The sequence below is a fragment of the Chelon labrosus genome, assembly GCF_963514085.1.
Source record: "Chelon labrosus genome assembly, chromosome: 2".
In the NCBI taxonomy this organism is placed as follows: Eukaryota; Metazoa; Chordata; class Actinopteri; order Mugiliformes; family Mugilidae; genus Chelon; species Chelon labrosus.
This window is the reverse complement of record NC_140338.1, coordinates 10,597,208-10,618,739: the sequence shown is the minus strand read 5'-3', so window position 1 is coordinate 10,618,739 and position 21,532 is coordinate 10,597,208. Positions and strand designations below refer to the sequence as shown.

General features: G+C 44.6%; 1 protein-coding gene across 1 annotated transcript; it reads right to left on the bottom strand.

Moving 5' to 3' along the window:
• Positions 1 to 258: 258 nt before the first annotated feature.
• kitb (KIT proto-oncogene, receptor tyrosine kinase b) lies at positions 259 to 21,440 on the bottom strand (the record flags this gene model as incomplete). The annotated part of the gene is made up of 21 exons (XM_084572622.1): positions 259 to 1,887; positions 2,320 to 2,425; positions 2,515 to 2,614; positions 2,860 to 2,971; positions 3,466 to 3,588; positions 5,499 to 5,590; positions 5,684 to 5,748; positions 5,831 to 5,969; positions 6,613 to 6,723; positions 7,888 to 7,992; positions 8,098 to 8,224; positions 8,861 to 8,967; positions 9,394 to 9,581; positions 10,857 to 10,971; positions 12,559 to 12,674; positions 12,761 to 12,947; positions 13,292 to 13,460; positions 13,766 to 13,905; positions 15,103 to 15,387; positions 15,466 to 15,741; positions 21,392 to 21,440. 21 exons carry the CDS (start codon positions 21,438 to 21,440, stop codon positions 1,744 to 1,746), a joined length of 2,856 nt encoding a protein of 951 aa, XP_084428748.1. The 3' UTR covers positions 259 to 1,743.
• Between the last annotated feature and the right edge of the window lie 92 nt (positions 21,441 to 21,532).

The following is a 21,532-nucleotide window of genomic DNA, read 5'->3' as shown; positions in this document are numbered from 1 at the left end:
AACAAATGGAAAATATCTGGAGTTGTCGTTACTTATGGGTTATTATTATTATTAACTTACCGGTCCGGCCCACTTGGGATCAAACTGGGCTGTATGTGGCCCCCGAACTACAATGAGTTTGACGCCCCTGTCCTAAACGTTAGCATGTAGGACATTTGTCTTGCATCTCAAAGCAGCAGCATCAGTGTGTGTGTGCGTGTGTAGTGGGGGAGAAACGGGAAGTTAAAAAGGAAACGGGCGCTCTGCAGTCGGTTCTACCATCACAGGTACGTTCTTTATTTATAACAAGTCAACCAACGGTATCAAAACTGCAAGAACCTCAAACCAGAGGTGCATCTCTTCTGCCCACGCTCGCGCACCAATAACTGTCACAAACAAAAACAAAACAAAATGCATCCAGTATTTAAAAACAAAACAACAAAAGAAAGAAATCTAAAGGCACATCTCTATTGTATTTACATTGCATACATGTTCGACATAACTGAAAAGTAAAAAAAGCACACGATCAGTCCTAAAACTCCGGCCGCAGCGGCTCTGCTAACAAATTATCCACGAAGTACATACAGCAATACGCCAGCTAGTGTTTCATATAAGTCACAGTATTCAAATCTACAACTTGCACAGGTCTGAAATCAGTGTTTGTGTAGTTTTATGGCTTTCTTCTGTTTTTATGTTGTCTTTTTTTTTTTTTTTTTCACAAGGAATCACTGCTTGTTTTCATGCCACGTCGGGCCAAGGCCTGTTTAAAAAGATAAGGTTTAAGGTGGGCTTAATGACAAACACCGAACGCTAAAATCCTGTGCTCGCGACTGAGATTTGACGTTTTGGGAAATGCTCTTGCAGAGGTAGATGAAGAAGATATGATGCCAAGTCTGAGGCGGGCGCCATGGCTCATGTGCAGCAGCTTATCATCAGCAGATTGTAAAATAGAAATCTTGTGTTATTTATTATTGACTGAACAAGGAAATGACCTTTAGCAACACTTAGCATTTAGCATGAACAAAAGGGGTTATTTTTACCACACACAACCTGATGTTTTTTTTTTTTTTTGGTATAGCATGGATAAAAAAAAAAATAATCTGACAAAATATGTTGATGAGCAAAGATTTTTTCTTTTAGAAATGCTGGTATCATGATTTTGTTGCCACTGTATAGAGCCAGACAAGATGCAATGTGCAGTTTCCCCAGTCTTTATGCTAGCTAAGCTACGCTAAGCTAAGCTGAGCTAAGCCGAGCTAAACTAATCTGTTTACCTCAATATTTTACGCACAGACGTGAGGATGGTATCAAACTTCTAATCTAACTCTCGGCAAGAAACTTGTTTTTCCCAAAACCTCAGAAACAGTCTGGGGGGGAACAAATATCTGATACAAAGACGTCTTAATCCTGGTCAGGTATGTACATGAACTTGTAGTTCCCCAAAGCGTCTTAAGATCTACTCTAAGGCTGATGGGTGATACTGTATCTAATGGCCAGTTAGCCTGCTTTATATGGACGTGCACCTGAAACACACATACCACAGAGATCAATACACCAATGGTAAGAGTAGATGGGGGCCCCGGTGCAGGCTTGGATATATGTACAGCATCTATATATGTGTGTGTGTGTGTGTGTGTTTTACGAGAAGGCAGGGGTCTGAGTGTCAGTTTCAACGGATGTGCTGTTGCTAGAGGTGAGGTTTGCATGGTGGTACGTGTGTCACAGCAGTGTCTTTATGCGTGTGTGTGTGTGTGTGCACGCGCGTCAGACGTAGTCCTGGAAGACCTCAGTGGCGCTCTGCAGTAAAGGCTGGGTGGGGGCGGTTGTGCTGCAGACCGAGCTCAGCCTCCGGGACGGCGCCCTCTGCTGCTCCGGGGGACCCGGAGCGTCGCTCAGCGTCAGGTACACCTGATGAACGACAGATGTGTCTTCTAGGGAAGGTCTGACAGATTTTTCACAAATGATACATATCATGCACCGATCAGGCATAACATTATGACCACCTGCCTAGTATAAATTGTGTAGGGCTCCCTCGTCAGAGAATGGACATGGGCCTTCTTCTGATAGTGGGAGGGGAGGGCTTTGGGTCCTATGGGTTGAGTTGAGTCAAGGAGTGTCATTACTATGGGGTGGGGGTGCCTGGTCTGGTTTAGGTGGGTGGTACATGTCTAAGTAACATCCACATGAATGAATGCCAGGTCCAAAAGTTTCACAAGATGGTCAATGTTATTTATTTCTCCTGTCAGTGGTTTTAATGTTGAGGCTGATTGGTGTACAATATATTGTGTATAATATATATATAAGTTATATTGTATGTATTATATTGTCCTTTCTACTTACATTCTTGGTATTTTCCGACAGTAGGAGTTCAGTCCTCTCCACCAGTTTTCTGAAGGATGGCCTTTTCAGAGGATCGTGGCTCCAGCAGGACAGCATCATGTCATACCTACAGAGACAGGGCTGGCATTAGTTTCTACATGTAGCAATGTGATGTGGGACATTGTATTAAAAGAACACTGACTCCATCAGACTCACATCTCAATGGGAGCAAACTCAGGCCTGCTCATCCTGTGGCCTTCCTGAATCATCCTGTAAAACGCAGCTCCTACCTGCATGCCGGGGTACGGGCTGTTTCCTGCAACGGCAAAACACAGCGCGCATCACGTGTGACGCGTCATAAAATAAACATGCATTCACACAGTGGTGCAGGTTTTCCCGAAGCTGCTGGGTGCATGACATTGATAAGTGATGTTGCCTACTCGGGAGCATCAATAAATCTAATAAGGCCTCAGTCAGCTCACGGAAGATGGATGATAACGGCAGCCCGGGAAATTTGCAAAAAACAGATTCAAACGGCGCAGCTCTGACTGGAAATGTTACCCAGAGAGAAGATTTCCCAGAGCAGGATGCCGTAGGACCACACGTCGCTCTCGAAGGTGTAGACGCAGTCGAAAATACTCTCGGGGGACATCCACTTGACCGGCAGACGAGCCTGCGGGAGGAAGAGACGTGATCAGTCGTCCTTGTTCATAAAAACGTACAATACCTCGTTTCTGAACACACTTGTTAATGAATCTCAGAGAGTTTTTTTAAATCTAAAATTATTGTAAACTTGTTGCCTGGCTTGAAAGACAAAAAAAACAACTAGATGACATCCACATTGCTTTTAAGAAACTGCAATAGGCGTTTATTTTTCAACTTACTACCAGATATTTTCTAGTCAAAATGATTAATGAGCAGTCATCATGAAAACAATGATTACTACAAGCAGCCCTACATTCTTCTTGTCTAAAAACTGCCTGCATTGTTTTGGTGAACAATGCAGGGACAGTAAAGAGAAGAATGCAAGAGATTTTTATTTTTCTTGGTTTGCAGAAACAGAAAGAGAGCAAACTGAAAAAAAAGAAAAAAGAAAAGGATCGAAGGACAACGGGGGGTGCAGCAGGAGGGAGGGAGACAGACTGACAGACAGACAGACAGACTCACGTTTCCTCGGAGCACATAGCTGGCGTCAGTGGTGATGTCCCGAGCCAAGCCGAAGTCACAGATCTTCGCCACCCTGCCGTGAGTCAGCAGAATGTTTCTGGCTGCAAGATCCCTGTGGATACACTGCGCACACACACACACACACCCACACACACACACACACACACACCCACACACACACACACACACACACACACAAATACGCACAGGGAAAAACAAACACGGAAATGAGTATTGACACTGCAACCGGTTTCAGCAGTGAATGGCTGAGTCAGAGCACGCCCATGCGAACGACGCAAGGTCACGAAACCTTGTTACGGAGCTTACGCACACATACGCACACATACGCACACATACGCACACACACAAATGGCATGTTTACAAAGAAGAGAGCAAATTAGCAATGAGGGAAATTACACTCAAGCGGATACACTGAGCTTAAATGAATAAACGTACACTTGCAGCTAGGAAATCAGTTCCTTGGGAAGACTAGAAGGTTTTAAATTGAATTTTTAGGTAGGTATGGTGGAGCCTGTTTAAACCTATAAACGGTTTTTATGGTCAGACAAAGGTAGGGAAAACAAGACGTGACCACAAAACTGACATATGCTAACTAGGTTGTAAAGACTGGTGAATTTAATTGTCAGAGTTATTAGACCTTTTATCTGCAGTACACGGAGAAGGCTTCAGAGAAATACAGTACTACACGCTGTGGAGTGCTACTAAATGCTACTGATGGTGCTGAGTTGCTGCATGTTTTATACAGGCTATACATTTCTGCGGGACACAGTATTTTAGTCTGTTCACAGCGTATGTATTCAGGTCAAGAATATCGATGTCATTGTTGAAAAGCAAGTCGTCAGAGAATAGTCCTGTTGACTTCTTTCATCGCGTAACAGTCAACTTTAATAATTCCTAATGCTGCCACCTGAAGAACACACCGAACAGACATAACATTATGACCACCTTCCTAATATTGTGTAGGTCTCCCTTGTGCCTCCAAAACACTTATCAGAGAATGGACATGGGCCTTCTGAGGGTGTCCTGTGGTGTCTGGTAACAGGATGATGTTATTGTGGGGCCTTTGGGTCCTATGGGTTGAGGGGAGGGGCCTCTGTGGATCATCCCACAGATACTTGATTAATTTGGGATCTAGTTAATCTGGAGGCCAGTTCAACACCTTCACCTGTTTTTCATGTTGTTTTTTTTTTAGTTGTTCCTAAATGGTTTTTGTGTGTGTCTGTGTTCGGCTGCATCCTGCTGGGGATGGCTGCTGCCATCAAGGAGTGTCATTGCTATGGGGTGCTGGTGCCTGGTCTGGTCTAGGTGGGTGCTACATGTCTAAGTAACATCCACATGAATGCCAGGTATAAAAGTTTCCCAGCAGAACATTAAATTATCACAAGAAGGTCAATGTTATTTACTTCTTTTAAATATATGTTGCTGTTTTTGATGCAACTAGTGCGACCAGTGTGACCTATATGGGGGCCGACGCTTAAGATCATCAAACAATTATTCTATGTGCAATAAATGTGAACTTTGATCGCGGCTACTGGGCATTCTGATTGATAGCAGGCTTTACTCTAATTCATTTACAGCCACCACTCAGTAAATCAAACAGCCACTACCGGCTCTTTTTAGATCTCAACCATCTCTGCTCCACTCGGTTCACCACATAGTTGCTAACTATCTAATAGCAGCATAGCAGCTAGAGAACAGTGAAGCTGCAGGGAACTGAACCATGCAACTGAGAGGAGTGGACCTGCAGAGTTGGAACGATGAACGTGATAACTCTCTTTTAAGCCGTTGCTACAAGTGCCACTTCTGCCTTTGTTAATATGAAGCATTCAATACAGGAGCTTTAACAGCACGAGGCTCCATTCGCACGCAATAAAATGCGCACGGAAAACACCTCCAGCTGACTCCAGCGACCGCACGGACGTTGGCCCAAATCCATAATGTGATTTATAAACTTAGCAGCAGCACTTTTAAATCCACTCTATAAATATTAACGCAGCCTGTGAAAGCCTTACGTTCTTGGAGGTGATGTACTCCATTCCTTTGGCCACCTGGTAGGAGAAGCTCAGGAGGTCTTCGGCGTCCAGGGACAGCTCGTGTATGTCGTCTGGATGAAGTTTGAGATGAACGGCGTTGGTGAATATTACAAGGGTAGTTATGCAGTGAACTGTTAGGAAATGTTGAGTGAGAGACTATATACCTGACTGGGAGGACCTTTCTTTCTCAGAGGGACGCATGGGTATATATCCAGTACCAGTCACCTCTCTGCAACACACACACACATATCCACACACATAAGTACAGGAAGTTCAACCACTTTCATTTGGGAATTTGCACACGTACACACCTCGTCGGCTCCGTCTGGTTCGAGACGTTGCGATAGTAACCATCCCCAACCTGGGAGTTTAGGAAGGACTCTCTTTTTCTCCGAAGGAAGTTGAGGAGGTCGCCATAGCAACAGTACTCGGTGATCACCAAAATTGGACCTGGCAGGATGCAGAGATTAAAAAAAAAAAAAAAAAAACCCTCAGTCTCTGTTTTGTTTTTTTTCTTTTAAACCGTGACAGCCTGTAACAATGAAAATGAAACAAAAGATTTTGGTTCTGTGTCGGCACTGCTGCGACTTAACAAGAACAGTTAGGTTTGACAGGCACACAATCTGTCAGGTTTCATCAATACATGTGTGCTTAAAGGCCGAGCAACGTTTCTGTGTTAAAACTCTCTGAACAAATTTGCATCAGCGTTCGATAACATAAAATTGATTTATTGATTATTGGCTGCCACAAAAACAACCGTCAAGTGTTCAGTATTTCCCCTCTACTGACATAGTCACGCACACCTGTGTGAGATCCAAACAAAATGCTGCACTACAATCAATACTGGGGTCTAGACAGGTGGAAAATATTGACCGCCTGAGCAGCAAAAAAACTGCACAGCGTCTTCATATGGGAGCTGGATGATACTGACTGCTCAGTATTTGATTTTTAATAAACATGCAACAGCATACATACGTGTGTCGGAGCTTTCTAGACAAGACTCCAGTAAATAAATAATTTAGAGCTCAGATGCAGGAGCTCACAAGCTGATTTAACCGAGTGAACTGCGCTTGCTCTCGGCGGCTCCCCTCACCCCCGATGGTGCACGCTCCCAGCAGGTTCACGATGTTCACGTGGTTTCCAAGGTAACTGAGAACCTTCAGCTCCGACATCAGCGCCTCCTTCTCCGTGGAGTGAGCGTTGTCTGAGAAGACAATAGCACGGTCGATCACAGTGTAAAAAAAAAAAGCTCCTTTACCTCCTGTTTTAGTCATTATGAACCAGGGCATCGAAAGCTTTACCGATCGGCTGGTTGTTGATGGTGACGCTTCTCGCCAAAGTTTGAGTGAGTTGCAGATACTTTAATATTGAGTTATATGAGTTTTTGCTGCACAGGTTCCGGCGTACCCACCCAAATGGATGATTTTCCTCTTCAAGTAATTATATCACTCAATGTAAATGCCAGTATTATTCATTAAGCACTTTTAAAAGCAACTAAATTGACCAAAGTTATGGTCAGGGTGTAGCTGAGAGATATAGATTTTTTTCAATTATTAATTAAACATAGTTGAGGGTAAAGTCAGTTTAATCTTCAAGGGCAATCATGTCTGGCATAAAATAAGATTTTTTTACTCACCCATATAACTTTGGTGTCATTTGGAGTCGTTCGGAAGATATTTAGATCTGCGTATATCCATATAGTGGGAGTGACTGGGGCACCGAAACGCAGCCTCTAAATAACGCATTTTCTGCCGCAAAACTGGTTCATTTCACCAATATTTTGTTATGATGCGCTAGTGCTATTCCCTGTTGAGTCCGGAGTTACCTGCTATCATCATCCGGGGTCTGTAGATTGACCTAATTAATAATAATGCGTTATTTAGAGGCTGTGTTTCGGTGCCCCAGTCACTCCCACTATATGGATATATGTGGTGCTCCGCTGGATCTAAATATCTTCCGAACGACTCCAAATGACACCAAAGTTATATGGGTGAGTAAACGATCGTATTTTATGCCAGAAATAATGTCCAGGATGTAAAAAACGGTAATTCCCCTTTAAGGTCGAAATAGCCTAAAGAGTAACTTAATGCCTACTCTTGCTACAGTGATGTACAGGTGTACTCCAGAACCCCCGTCTGGATGGGACATTTACCTTGTACATATATGACCACGCCCTGCTTCAATAATGTACAGGAGGAATCGTGCAGGAACATGAAACTTTAAACCAAAGAGGTCAGCAAAACTCTTATTTCCAGCTTGTTGTTGTTTAATCCTCTAGTATCTAGTTACCTTTCACCAGTGTATACAGTGTCACATATTCAATGTGTTTACAACACACAGATACAGTAAAAGACAAAGCCAGACTTACGTTTTAACATCTTTACAGCGACGGTTGTAACGGTATCTGCAGAGCACAGTCCGTACGCCGTGGCCCTCACTACTTTTCCAAAGGCCCCGGAGCCCAGCGTTTTACCTACGAGAAGACAAACAGTATCAGCACCGCACAATTACTTGCACGCGTGCACGCTCATAAATGCTGTACGCACACGTAGCGATAAAAGCAAGCGTGCCGTCATACCGAAGCGTAGCTTTTGCCTCGGAAACTCCCACTTGGAGTCATACGGCAGCTGCGTGGGGTCGATATAGATGTAGTTGTTTCCATGGATGCTCTCGATCACCTTCCACTGGATTTGGAACTTGGGTTTCTGTTGAAGTTTAGAGAGGAAGAGTGTTCATTCAGAGGAAAGCATCAGTGGATCAGCTACTTACAGCTCATACGTATCACTATTATGTTTAAGAGTAAATTCAGTTGTCAGCCTGTGTCTAGACGTTTCCCAGACGATCCCACTGCAGAAGCATAAACCAGTTCTCAAGGAGTCTGACTCATCTGAGTGCAACAAGCGCGGCATGCTGAGAGGGATGGGGTGTGGGGGGTGGTAAATTAATGGCTCGAGGCGTGATCGGAGAGTCAAAAAAGCCTTTAGCTACAGCATGTCTGCACCCTGAATGCTTGATTGATTCAGTTCAAATCCATTAGGACACATTCAGGCTGATTAAAAGAGCATCATTTCACTCTCATTTGCAGAAAAGCAAATGCAGAAAGAAAGATGCTTCTAACTTTAACATGTTTCTATGGAGGATGGAGGCATGACTCATTAGTAAATAAGAGAACAGGCACTTTGCCAGAAGCTGCTGAAGTTAATCACTTTTCTTTGAGTCAAACCGTGAACCGGTGCTTCTAGATGAACCTGACGAAACTGATTTACGTGTTAGAAACGGCTGTTTTATGATTTATGACCATACTGTACAATATGCCCGTGTTGGTTTATTTTCTGTCTTACCTGCATGTACTTATAGAGCAGCACCACTAGAATGAGGCTGAGCAAGATGCCAGTAGCCACCATGCCGGTTAGAAGAGGCGTGAAGAGTTTATGGGGGACGAGGCGTTCTGGGAATACACACACACACACACAAACAAACCCGCTATCAGAAATCACACGGTGTATCTATATGTTTTTATTGGCGGTTACACATCGTCTCCCTCCATCATTAAGACGGACAGACAGCTGCAGCAGTGGTGTTTGTTTGTGTGACAAGGATTAGCTTGTCTATGTCATATAATCCCAGCCTGCATAGTCAGCATACACTAATCTCATTCAATCTGCACCCAGTAACGACACACCTGGCCTCCGTATACACAGGGTCAATGAGTTTGTGTGTCTCTGTGCGTATTAATATCTTTCTGGTGATGTATATGAGATAAACACCACCACCACCACTATCCATGCCCACACTAAAGCCTGTCCTGCATTAGCTTTCTGTTGGCTGAGTATAATCCACACAGTATGTGTGTGTGTGTGTGTTTGTGTATTACCGCTGATGGAGAACAGTGTGTAGGCCTCTTCCTCCTCCGTGGAGGCCACACACTCCAGGGTGTGGTAGTGAGCGTGCTCTTTGCTGACATTCAGCCGGCTCTCCACCTCACTCCTGCCAAAGGCGGACTCTGTCAGCATGGCGACCTCCGGGGTCTCCCACTGGGTGGCATTGGGCAGGTGTGAGCACCTGTCGAGAGGGAACAGTCTTTTAGCTTCTCCCCCACAATCTTGTCCTTTCATTTCTACAAGTCAATGGCCTCCAAAGTCATTAGATCCCCAACTGATCAAGAATCTGTGGGATGATCCACAGAGACACCTCCCCTCAACCCATAGGACCCAAAGGCCCCCCAATAACAACATTCAGTTGCTGGACACCACAGGACACCCTCAGAAGGCCCATGTCCATTCTCTGATGAGGCACAACTGTTTTGTAGACCTGCACAATATTAGGAAGGTGGTCATAATGTTATGCCTGATCGTGTATCTTAGATAGTATCATATATTTCACAGTTGTTTTCTTGAAGCAACAAAAATGTCAGAGAGGAAATAACCAGCTGTAACAGGACATAAGATAATTATCACAACAGAATGATTCCAGAGCAAATGATTATATGTGCTTGTGATTCATTCGTCTGTGCTAATTACTTAATGCTGCCAATAAATCAAATCAAATTTAATGAATAAATAATCCGAGCTAGCAGTCTGCATGCTAATGAGGCCGTGACTTTGCTCACATCCCCTGAGTGTCTCCTGTTCTCAGAGTAACTTCCAGATGAAACACTATGAAATTAGTCACTTTATGACTTCACCCATCACGCCCTCGTCACGTGACACATCGTTTACTTTAATTCTGTTCTACCCTCCAAATGGCTTCATGAACTTCAACTGGTCCAAAATGCTGCAGCTTGGTCATCACCCGAACTCCCTCCACAGACCACATCACCGCAGCTCTTCAGCAGCTCCACTGGCTTCCTATAAAATCCCGCAGTCTCTTCACCACCAAGCTCCATCATATCTGTCTGGATAACTTACACAGACCCTACAGTACACTCAGATCCTCTTCGTCCCTCCAGCTTATTGCACCTCCTGCCCTGCACCATTGCAGTGATCATTCCAGGTATACGTCAGTAACGCGATGATTAATTAAACAATGCTGTCATTGTTTTTACAATGACTTCTTTAAGCGCTTTCTGATCCATTAAGGACAGCTATTGCTTTACAGCTTATCTCTAGGGTTTGCTACCACTAATCTAAACATGTCATGATTCCACATAACAAAACAACGAACAATGACTGTTGATTGTGGAACAACAAAGAAAAAATGTTGAGGACGATTAACATTGCAGCTCCTGCGGTGCTTTGCCATCTGTGCCACCTGTTTCCCATGTAAGTTAAATCTGATTAAAGAAAACAAAGTTGTATTCTGTTCTGATGAAGGCACTGCAATGACGTTTTCACAAACCTCGTGTGGGGCAGCTCGCAGAAGTACCAGCTGATTTTAGGGACTGGGTAACCTGCAGCGATGCACCGTACCTGTCCATCAACAGGTCCTTCCTGGGCAATGATAATGGGTTTACCTTGCAGAGAAAAGAGAGAAACACGTATACATTCATATATATATTGTAGACCAGACAAACCAGTGGCCTTCTACTCTGACTGAACCATCTGTGCAGTAGTACTTGGATACTGTAAAAACACAGCAACTTTTGAAATACAATTCTCAGTTTGGATGGACTCCAGAAGGGATAACATTATCCAGTGACTTACTACTTGTTGCTTGTGTTTACAAAAAACTGAAAAACTGCTGTGTGTTGGGATGCATTATGAGTAGGGCAAAGAGCTCAGAGCTAAAATCCAAGACACTGGAAAAACTCTGCCAGGAATTTAAAGACAAAAGTTCCTTTTGCAGCAAGATCCCACAAGAACAACTTGATAAACATGTTTACAGTGTCACTGGCTGATTTCCCTATTCATAAAAATCATTGAATTTTTATTTAACTCACCCATTTAACTTATATCAAGGCTTAAAGTGAGCATGATTTAGCGCGTGGCTCCTTTAAGTGACAGGTGGGTGTGGCCACAGGTTGCTAGGCAGATTAGGCGGAGCCAGTCACTGCCAAGATGGCAGCAGGCAGAGCTACTACACAGAGCTTCAAAACTTCTCCACAACAAAAACCTCTGGGTGGCTTCATGGAGGGTTTTGGGTAAGTTAGGCTAAAGCTTTTAGACAGTAAATGACTTGTGTTCTCAAGCTAAGTATATTAGCTTGATAACACTTAGCTAATAGTAGCTGGTAAGCACTCAGATAATAACTCGACATTGTGAAATCTAATATTTTTAGCTAGCTACGGACATTTTCTTAGAGTGTTTAACCACAAACCACATAACACAATAAGAAAGTGCCAACCCGAACTGCAGCAATCCACTGTCTGAGGAGCTCTGAAAGCCTTTAAGCACCTCTGTGGGTCAACCGAAAGCCAATATCGTGAGGCGTGGCAAGATGGATTCTGCGATCTCACAGATCTAACAAGAATCCAGCTACCTCATAAGGACGTCAAAGATTACAAAAATCAAGAAGCTAATTGCAGATGAGACGAAGGAATGGAGAAGGTGCAATAGGTAAGTGGCATTTGTGCCTGTGTGCAGATATATGATCATGCGTATTTGTTTGTGTATTTGTTTAGCACAGTGATTCCCAATCTTCGGTACAAAGTGACGTAGGGGGTACGCGAAAGAGTTGATTCTGAATTCTGGCTAAAACGGATGGATTGCCCTTCCAGAGAGACCTCAACTGCTACCACCAGTCAGTCCACAGGCGAAGATGCACACACCAGCGACAACAACCCAGGCTATTCCTCAACTTCTATATCTAACTTTGACCGGGATGCTAGAAGCAGTGCAGACGTGGCTAGCGAAGCTGCTAGCAGAGCCACGGACAGCGTTGAGGAGTCTGAAGTGCGTGAGAGTAGGGGTACATGGCTGGAAGTCAAATGTCTGAAGGGGTACTGGCTGCGAAAAGTTTGGGAACCACCGGTTTAGCATATACCTTTTTGAGCTGAGACCCCAATGAGCTGGATCCTGAATAAGGTCTCAGCAAAGCTGAATGTCAGGTGAGGACAGTTATTGTAACGCAAAGTACCAAAGGTGAGAGCCGCTGTACTTACTGTTGACGTACACGTGAAAGGAAACATCAACCGATTCATCTTCGTGACTGGCGGTGAACTTATAGATCCCGCCCTCGGAGCCGAGAACCCTCACCAGTCTCAGCTCACTGTTGTACCTGGTAAAACAATCGTTTAAATTAAATCATTTAAAAGTCTGTGACACACAAACACAAGTGACATAATAAAGTGAACTTGCCTGTACCTGTATTTGTGGCGGTGGACGGTGATAACATGCTCTGTGGTGTTGAGGAGACGCTTGCCGTTGTAGGACCATGACATGATCGGTGCAGGGTAGGCACTGAATTCTACTTTGAGGCTCAGGCTCTCGCCCTCTTTCACATCTGCCTGGATTGGACCTGGACTTCCTAAAATGGCAATGAAGCCCTTATCTGAAGAAGAGAAATATGGAGGTTTATTGGTTGTGTGGACATGATAGTGAGTATTGCCTAATTCATGCCTGGAGCAGATTTCCTCAGTGGTTTTGATAGTCATAACAGTTTTCTGATGCTCTGACTTGCTCATTTGCATATTATGCAAATTAGATATGTTGACTCCTCAAATACTGGCATCAGTGGTTAAGCTTTGCTTCACTCTAGTCTTTGTTTTTTTAATCCTCACCGACAGTGAACATTCCTCTAACCGCAGTGGTGGTGTTGGTGGTTGGCTTTGTTCGTGTCTGTATTGTCTGTACACACACAAACAAGGAAACCAGCAAGCCGGCTTCAACCCTTACCGTAAACGTTCAGCTGCACCTCCGCATGGCTGCTGCCTCTTTCGTTGCGGCCGTAGCAGCGGTACATGCCCGAGTCTGACTGGTTGACAGCTGCGATCAAGAGCGATCTGGCCCGTTGGTAGCCGCGGGAAGCGGACAGGATGTGCGAGGTCTTGGTTTCAACGGGACGCTGAAAAGGAATGGTGGCAGAAGTGTTATGTCAATAGGCCTAAAAAGGTATCCTTACCCAATAAATTACAGAAGGTAAACTCCCTTTCTAGCATAAAACACCTTGTATTACCTTAAAGTCTTACAAATATTTCTTGGTGTTTATGTGAAAATAATGTAAGTATTAACAGTATGCTGACTTGGCAGGAGCAAATTGTTTTGGTTTGTTTTTACAATAAAGGCATTGCAGTATGTTTGACATCCAGGCAGCCACCACCCATATCCTCGGCTTAAAGAATTTCAAATTAATCCCTAAATCAATCTCACCACCGTTGAAGGGTACTCCCACTTAAGACCGAAGTCCGGGTTGACGTTGGAGGAGGTGCAGGTGAGCTCAAACTTCTCTCCTTTCCTCAGGATGACGGTGTCCTTTTGGGACAGTGTGATCACTGGGGTCAACTCTGGCACTGAATCAAGAGACGCAAAAGCGACGTTAGCGCAACGGGTATATCTGATGGGGCTATCTCAAGCAGAACACTCTCACAGATTTGATTAAAACGAGACACAGACTCTTCTCACTGCATGTTGTTTATGAGTGTGCATTGATATTGTTGTGCTGTAATCACCGTTGCAGTGTATGTCCAAAGACCCTCATGGGTGTGCGTCTATGGTTTGTTCAACAGTGAGGGATGCATTACACCACAAAACCCACTAATGTACCGATACTCTCACATGGATGTGAGCACAAGCATGCTACGTTGCACATGCTGCCACTTGTCCCCGCGACGACTGGAAGATTAATTTCCAGCATTGGACGCGCGGCGACGTCACTGCGTGTTGTGATGCAGTAATTCTATTTAACCCAAACACAGGCTTTCATGCTCCGTTGGAAAGAAAAGCTTTGTCGGGTATGAGACACAAATCCCTTGGCTCCTCCCTCCCTCCTTCCCTCACATCTATTTTCTCTCTCTCTCTTTCTCTCTCACTCTCTCCCTGTCTTCATCAGTCAAAAGGACACCAAGCCGTCCCTCCCCTCGGCTTGTCTAGAATTAACACTGCAGACCGAACTGAAATTGCAGATGCGATACAAAGGACACGAGCACTGACGAGCACTGAATGCTATAGTTTACCGCTTTTTGGCCAGTGCATACCTAACAGGGGACTGTTATGTGGAGTTTAAGGCACCACAGACTTTAATGTTGGCCCACCACCTTGGTCCAGCCTCAAACATTTCTGCACTGTGGCACCAAAATGTTGGCATTTGTGGATTGTCGTGCACGTCCAAACAGCCCGCCAGATAGTCTGATCTGGCCCGCAGCGTGAATTTGCAAAGTGTGAAAATGACATAGAAGACTGAAATTTGTCCACTGTTTTAGTAAGAACACAACACCCAGAACTAAAAAGGAGACAGCAATGGGTAGGTTTATAGCTTGTTTATAGGTTATTATACTGTTAGGCTTTATGCACCCCCTGCCCTATAGTGATGGTGATCCTAAGCTTCTTATCTGCTCAAATACCTGCAAAATCTGCCCTTTTCTTAAACCTAGTGATGTTAAGAGCTGCACATACTGCAGCGCTCCCCTTCTCTCCCTCCACCTTAAGCATCATTAACACCCGCAAGACAAATCAAGCAAAGCAGCGACACGTGGAACGCTCCTCCTTACCGAGCCGAACGTCCACAGTGTACTGGCTCGACGTCACTTTGGCTCCACCGAGCTGCCCCACGCATATGTAACAGCCCTCGTATTCCTTCCTGGTGCTGTTGATGATGACGCCTCGCTGGAGGTTGCTGTGATAGCTCATACCGGAGGGCAGAGGTCTCCCGTCACAGGTCTCCAAAGCAAGGCGGGTGACCTCGGGGTCTGTCACAAGACAGGGAATGATGCAGTTCTCGCCAGCTCGCACCAGGATGACGTTCACCATGGTTGGCTGGAAAACGTTATGGGGGTCTGAGGAGAGAACATTTGCAAAAACAGATTTAGATGAACAAATTTACACAGTGGAGTTGCAAGGCTTCACCAACCCACCTTTCACGTAAACATATATGGAGCTGTGTTCCAGCGTGCTGTTGTTGACGCACACGTAACGACCCATGTGGTAGGCCTGCACCGCCGGCACCTTGACATAAGCCACTCCGCCCTCCTCTACCTCTCCCTCGAGACGGCGAGCCTTCTCCTTCTGCCACCTCAACCTAGACGGGGTGCCAGACGTCGTGGAATTGTCATAGCAACGCAGCTCCAGCTTGCCCCTCTTGGGAACTACTACGTGAGGCCCGCTCGGGGAGATGACTGGCTCGCACCACGCTGGAACAGAGGAGACACATTACGGTTGACGTATGGTAGATATGGATGTTTGGTCTGGGTAAACATCCAGGCCTGGGAGGCAAACTCTTCTGCTACTAGTGTGGATAGATAAAAATTTGTGAAAAGAGGAAAAAAGAGACAGAGTAGAGAAGTACGCTAATCAGCCACAACATTATGAGCACTGACAGGAGAAGTGAACAATGCAATGTTCTGCAGGAAAACTTTCGGACCTGGCATTCATTCATGTGGATGCTACTTAGACATGTAGCACCCACCTAGACCAGACCAGACACCCCCACCCCATAGCAATGACACTCCTTGATGGCAGCAGCCATCCCCAGCAGGATGCAGCCTGACACAGGCCCCTCCCCTCAACCCATAGGACCCAAAGCCCCCCCCCACTAACAACATTCTGTTACCAGACACCACAGGACACCCTCAGAACTGATCCATTCTCTGATGAGTCACAACTGTTTTGGAGGCACAAGGGAGACCTGCACAATATTAGGAAGGTGGTCATAATGTTATGCCTAATTGGTGTATATTTGCAACTAAAGATCAAGTTTTTTCTTCTTTATGATAGTTAAATAGGATGTCATGATTGGCACAGGGCCCCTAAAGAGAGAGGACTATCTAACCACCAGGGCTCAATCGAACGATCAATAATTATGAGCTGTCCAGCCGCTGAGTAATCATGCATTAAGGGCCCTAGATCCTAGATCCATTCCCTTAAGATGAGTAAACTAAAACATTTGAGAGTTTCATCTCAGCCCCCACCGGCCAGCCCCCTCTCCGGGTTTTCTATTTTTGCATTCGCTCCACATGATGGGCGCCTCTTCAAGAACAGGATTTTCATGTGACTGTTGTGCCTTCGGGCTCAAGCGCAGCTCAGAAGGCAAGGAGGGGATGCATCTTGACGATGACCCCCTTTTTTTCTTTAAAAAATATCGATATCTGCTTGTTTTTCTTTTCTTATTTTTTGTTTTGTTTGCAGGCAGTAGGAGCCTGATTCAAAGCCTTCCGAGGGAAGTTTGGCTCTTGATGCTACCGAGGGTTATTTGAACAAGCAGAAGATTTCAAACTAACCCCGAGGCTGTTGTGTGACTAAACACAAAGCTTTCATGGCAGCATGGGGAGCAGCTAGATGTCAGGGCGCATTTGGGTTTTAAAAAATGTGTGCATCCTCTTTTTTTTTTTCCTTGCCTGGTAACACGCATAACCTAATCCCTCTGAATTTTGGTGGAATAAATAATTGATCACACACACAATCACACACACACACACACACACACCGACACACACACACCTGTTGCCTGCTGCTGGGAGAGGCCACGCTGCGCACCAGCAAGCAGAGGTTATGCAAATGAGGCCGGATACGATCTGTGTGTGGATGTTGAGGAGCTGACAGGGATGAACCGTTAAACAACTCTTTGAGTAAACCACGTTTCCAGAAAACAATGTAGGTAGGGGACAGACAGTCTGCGGACGAAACAAGCACCGGGAGCTGCGCTAAACATGCGCAATGAATGATATGTGCGGTTTTCTCTTTCTTTTTTCTTGTTCTTGGATGTTTGCTCCAACAAAAGCGAAAGGAACTGAAACCAAATCATATATAAGGAGACAGAAAATCACAGAAATAAAGAATCAGAAGCAGAGTAGCCAAATGATGATGAGAGCATTAAGGAGAAAGCTCACAATTGAGTCGCAAATTGAGGCGCACAAGTTGTCATTTAAACAGTGTCTCACCTGTCAGTGGCAGCAGAACAAAATATGAGGCAAAAAGCAGCCACAGGCTCCTCATTGTCAGGCTGGTTTCAAGCATTTTACTCTAATCCATTCGCCTCCAGTGCAGAAAGAAGAACCATCCTGCGCCGGGAAAACAGCTCACACACAACCCAGTCCGCCGTGATATCACGTCCGTCCGATGCAATGAGCGCACAAACACAATGATCCTGGAGGCTGCGCGACTACTCGCCCCCCCCTCCACCACCACCAGCAACAGCAGCAGCACCACCACCAGCCCGATGGATTTCACTGGAGCTTAAAGACACAGCGCAGCTCTCTCTCTCTCTCTCTTACTCTTTCTCTCTCTCTCCCCTTCCCCACCCCACCCCTGCTCTGGATCCCTGCCACTCCTTTCTGTCCCGCATTGGCTGGAGACTGGCCAAGGTGATGAGTCTGTTGTTACTGGAATAAAAGATACTTTCCAAGCTGTTTCTTGCACAGCCATTGCCAGAGAATAAAAAAATGTCCATTAAGTAGAATGACTGTAAATGTTTATCACAAACATTGTACTGAAGTGTCATCATGGCAGCAGCCTCTCTTCGCACTTCTTGGACTGAGCCAGTGTTGTTGTGATGATGATGATGATGATGACAGCTCTCACTTGGCAGGAGTTTCACTGCAGAAGCTCATTCAGTTTGCGATGCACTTCACAAGTTTCCCAGCTCTAATCAACACTGCTGTGGTTTCACTTTCCCCACATTTAATCAGCTTTGTATTTCAGTAAGTGTCAGTGAATTCTGTGCTGGGGAGAATCTGATCCGGTTGACGGGTTCGGAATCGGTCTTAAAACGCCAGACGGTATGGATTTGTTGGAGTCTTTAATGCAAAATTCACACGTATTTTTTTTTTTTGTGTGTGACTTGTTGTCATCTACTGCTTTCATCTCTCAATTTCAACTGGAAGGGGTGTCTGAGGAAACATAATTTCATGCTAAAAGGTCTTTGGAAAATAGCTTTACTGTGGATTTCATTTGGCCTCATCGTTTACACCTCAACCATGTCCAGAAATTATCTTTAATTTTAACAATAAACAGAAGCCCTACTTCCAGAGGGAAATAAACTGCTGCAATACTCATAGTTTACCGTTGGCACCAATCCTTAAAGGGGAACTACCGTTTTTTACAACCTGGACCTTATTTCTGGCATAAAATACGATTGTTTACTCACCCATATAACTTTGGAGTCGTTCAGACAATATTTAGATCTGCGTACATCCATATAATAGGAGTGACTGGGGCACCGAAACGTAGCCTCTAAATAACGCATTATCTGCCGCGAAATTCATTCATTTCACCAATATTTTGTTATGATACACTAGTGCTATTCCCTGTTGAGTCCAGAGTTACCTGTTATCATCATCCGGGGTCTGTAGATTGACCTACTAACTTCTGACCTGGATGATGTCATCTCTGAGCTCAGTGCGCACCCTGCGACGGTCGGCTTGTTTACCTGTAATTTGCTACTGCTAGTTTTTTGCAACATGGCTGAATATTTTTCTGATTCTGAGGTTGTGGACGATGACTTTGTTTATGATGGACGTCCTTACCGCTTTGAGCCAGAGTATACGGATGAGGAGCTTGTTGAAAGGAGGATGTGGAGGCAGAGAGAGGAACAGCTGACCAACCAAAGAACAACAAACCGCTGCACATCTGCAAATGGATAACAGGTAACTCTGGACTCAACGGGGAATAGCACTATTGGTGAAATTAACGAGTTTCGTGGCAGATAATGCATTATTTAGAGGCTGCGTTTCGGTGCCCCATTCACTCCCACTATATGGATATACGCAGATCTAATTATTGTCCAAACGACACCAAAGTTATATGGGTGAGTAAACGAGGTTGTAAAAAACGGTAATTCCCCATTAACATGCCAATCTTCACTCATTCAGTTTTATACAACAAAATTTTCATCTAATTCTAACAAAAAGTGAATATTTCCAACTTTCCGCCAAGTTTTCCACCTGATATGTTTTTTCTTTGAAGCCCAACAACTTAATATTTCTCTATAAATGTATTCAACATCAGCATTTCGTAGTGCTGCTGCTGAGCTTCTTTTCTTGGACACATAATAGGACATAACACATCTGTCTATACCAGCTCATCCCTGTATTACTTCACGTCATTACCTCATGTCATTTTGGTGAAATACTCCTACTGAAGTTTGTTTTCATTCCTGATATTCATGAATGACATTATGTATATTCAACCTCCTTAGCCCTTAGCCTTCAATTAACACCACTTCACCACTTTAAACCTTTTGTACCTTAACATATTTAGTGTTATATAGTTTCTCTTGTCTTACCTTATTCTATTCTATTCTTTTTTGTATTTTGCGCTGTTTGCTGCAACGCCTTAATTTACCCACAGAGATAGCCATGAAATCTTAAAATTTAGATTGTCTTTGTTTTACACGCTGGGAATCTCAGTGACAGTGAACCCAAAAGCTTTGTGAACAGAATCATTGCTCACTTGTGTTTTCATATCTGGTCGATAGACTACACTTCAGCTGTGAGAACCTCTTGAGCAGGTCGACCAGGACGGATGCAAATAATGATCAATAATGTGCAGTGTTTCAACATCTCGTGATCCCAGAAAGCATCCTCAGAGGCGAGGCGAGGCTACTGTGTTGGATTTGATTAAATCATTTATAACAAAAAAACATTCAGCAGTGAATCCTAAAAACAATTTGCCCTTCAGATTGATTTTTGGGGTCTCCTGGTGGCTGGGAGAACATTAGTAGCTGCTTAATTTGCTTTATGCCTTGGGTTGGCTCTGCATGTTAAAGTGTGTGTGTGTGTGTGGTTATGTTTTAGTTTCATGCGTGTTTGTTGGTTTATGTGTGTGTGTTTCCTGTTGCTCCAGGGAAATTCATGGCAGGACAATGGGACGTTGTGTTTCTATTTTTTCCCCCCCTTACACACGATTGATCTCTAACGTCACTAACGTTACCCTACAGCCGTTCATGCCTTTCTCAGCACATGATGGCGGAAAGAGGCTAAACAAACAGGAGCAGGAGCCGAACATCACTCTCACAGACGTTTTCATTTGTTTGCGGTATTGTCTGGAAACTTGTGTCTGGTGACAGCGGTTTCAGTGAAATATCGTGGTGGCGGAAATGTTACTCCAGGGAAAGCCCGACTAATGCTGGAGCTTGTTTTATAACTTTCTTCCTGATGTCTATGCAAAGATGCCCAACTGACTGCTCTGTAAATGGAACAGAGACAATCATTGATTAATGCTGCTATGATAAATCAGGCACATGCACCCTTTGAGGGGTGTAGATGGTAGAAGGACGGTTTCCCAGAATGTGTTTATTGAAAATTCAGCTTATAACAACGGAAAATAGAGGGGAAAATATGGGCAAGTCATCTGGAATCAGTTGACAGTATGACAGCAGCCACCATCACGGGGGGATTTTGCGTCTCAAGTACTCAAAAGCTCTGGTTAGAACGGCAGATTTCCACGTTTTATTCCAGCAATCAGTGTCGGAGTTTGTTAGACAAGGCAGGAAGTCCAATGGAATACGCCGCTTTATTATCCAGTACTAAACCACACATGTTTTTCTGTAATACTGAGCATGGCAGGGACGCCAAGGAGCAAAAACGAACTGGATCCAGTTCCAGTTAAAACACAAACATGTTCTGGAGTCCCAGGGTGTTATGGGAACCTAAGGGTTACAGTACTTCTTTAGTTGTTTTGCAGATGATGTGGTCCTGTCTGCATCATCAGAGCACGACCTAGAGCAAGGTAGTAACGGAGCAAGAGACGAACAGGTATTGCAGTCGCTGTATAGCACCGTCCTGGTGAACCTGGGTAGTAGTCAAGGCTTTCAGTTTACCAGTTGATCTACGTTCCTGCCTGTACCTGCGAACCTACGGTCGTGGACTTTGGGTAGTGACAGAAAGTAAGGCATTGAGGATACAAGCAGATGAAATGGGTTCTTGACGTAGGGTGGCAGGGCTCGGCCTTAGTGATTGGGGAAGACAAGCTTGGACATCAGGAGAG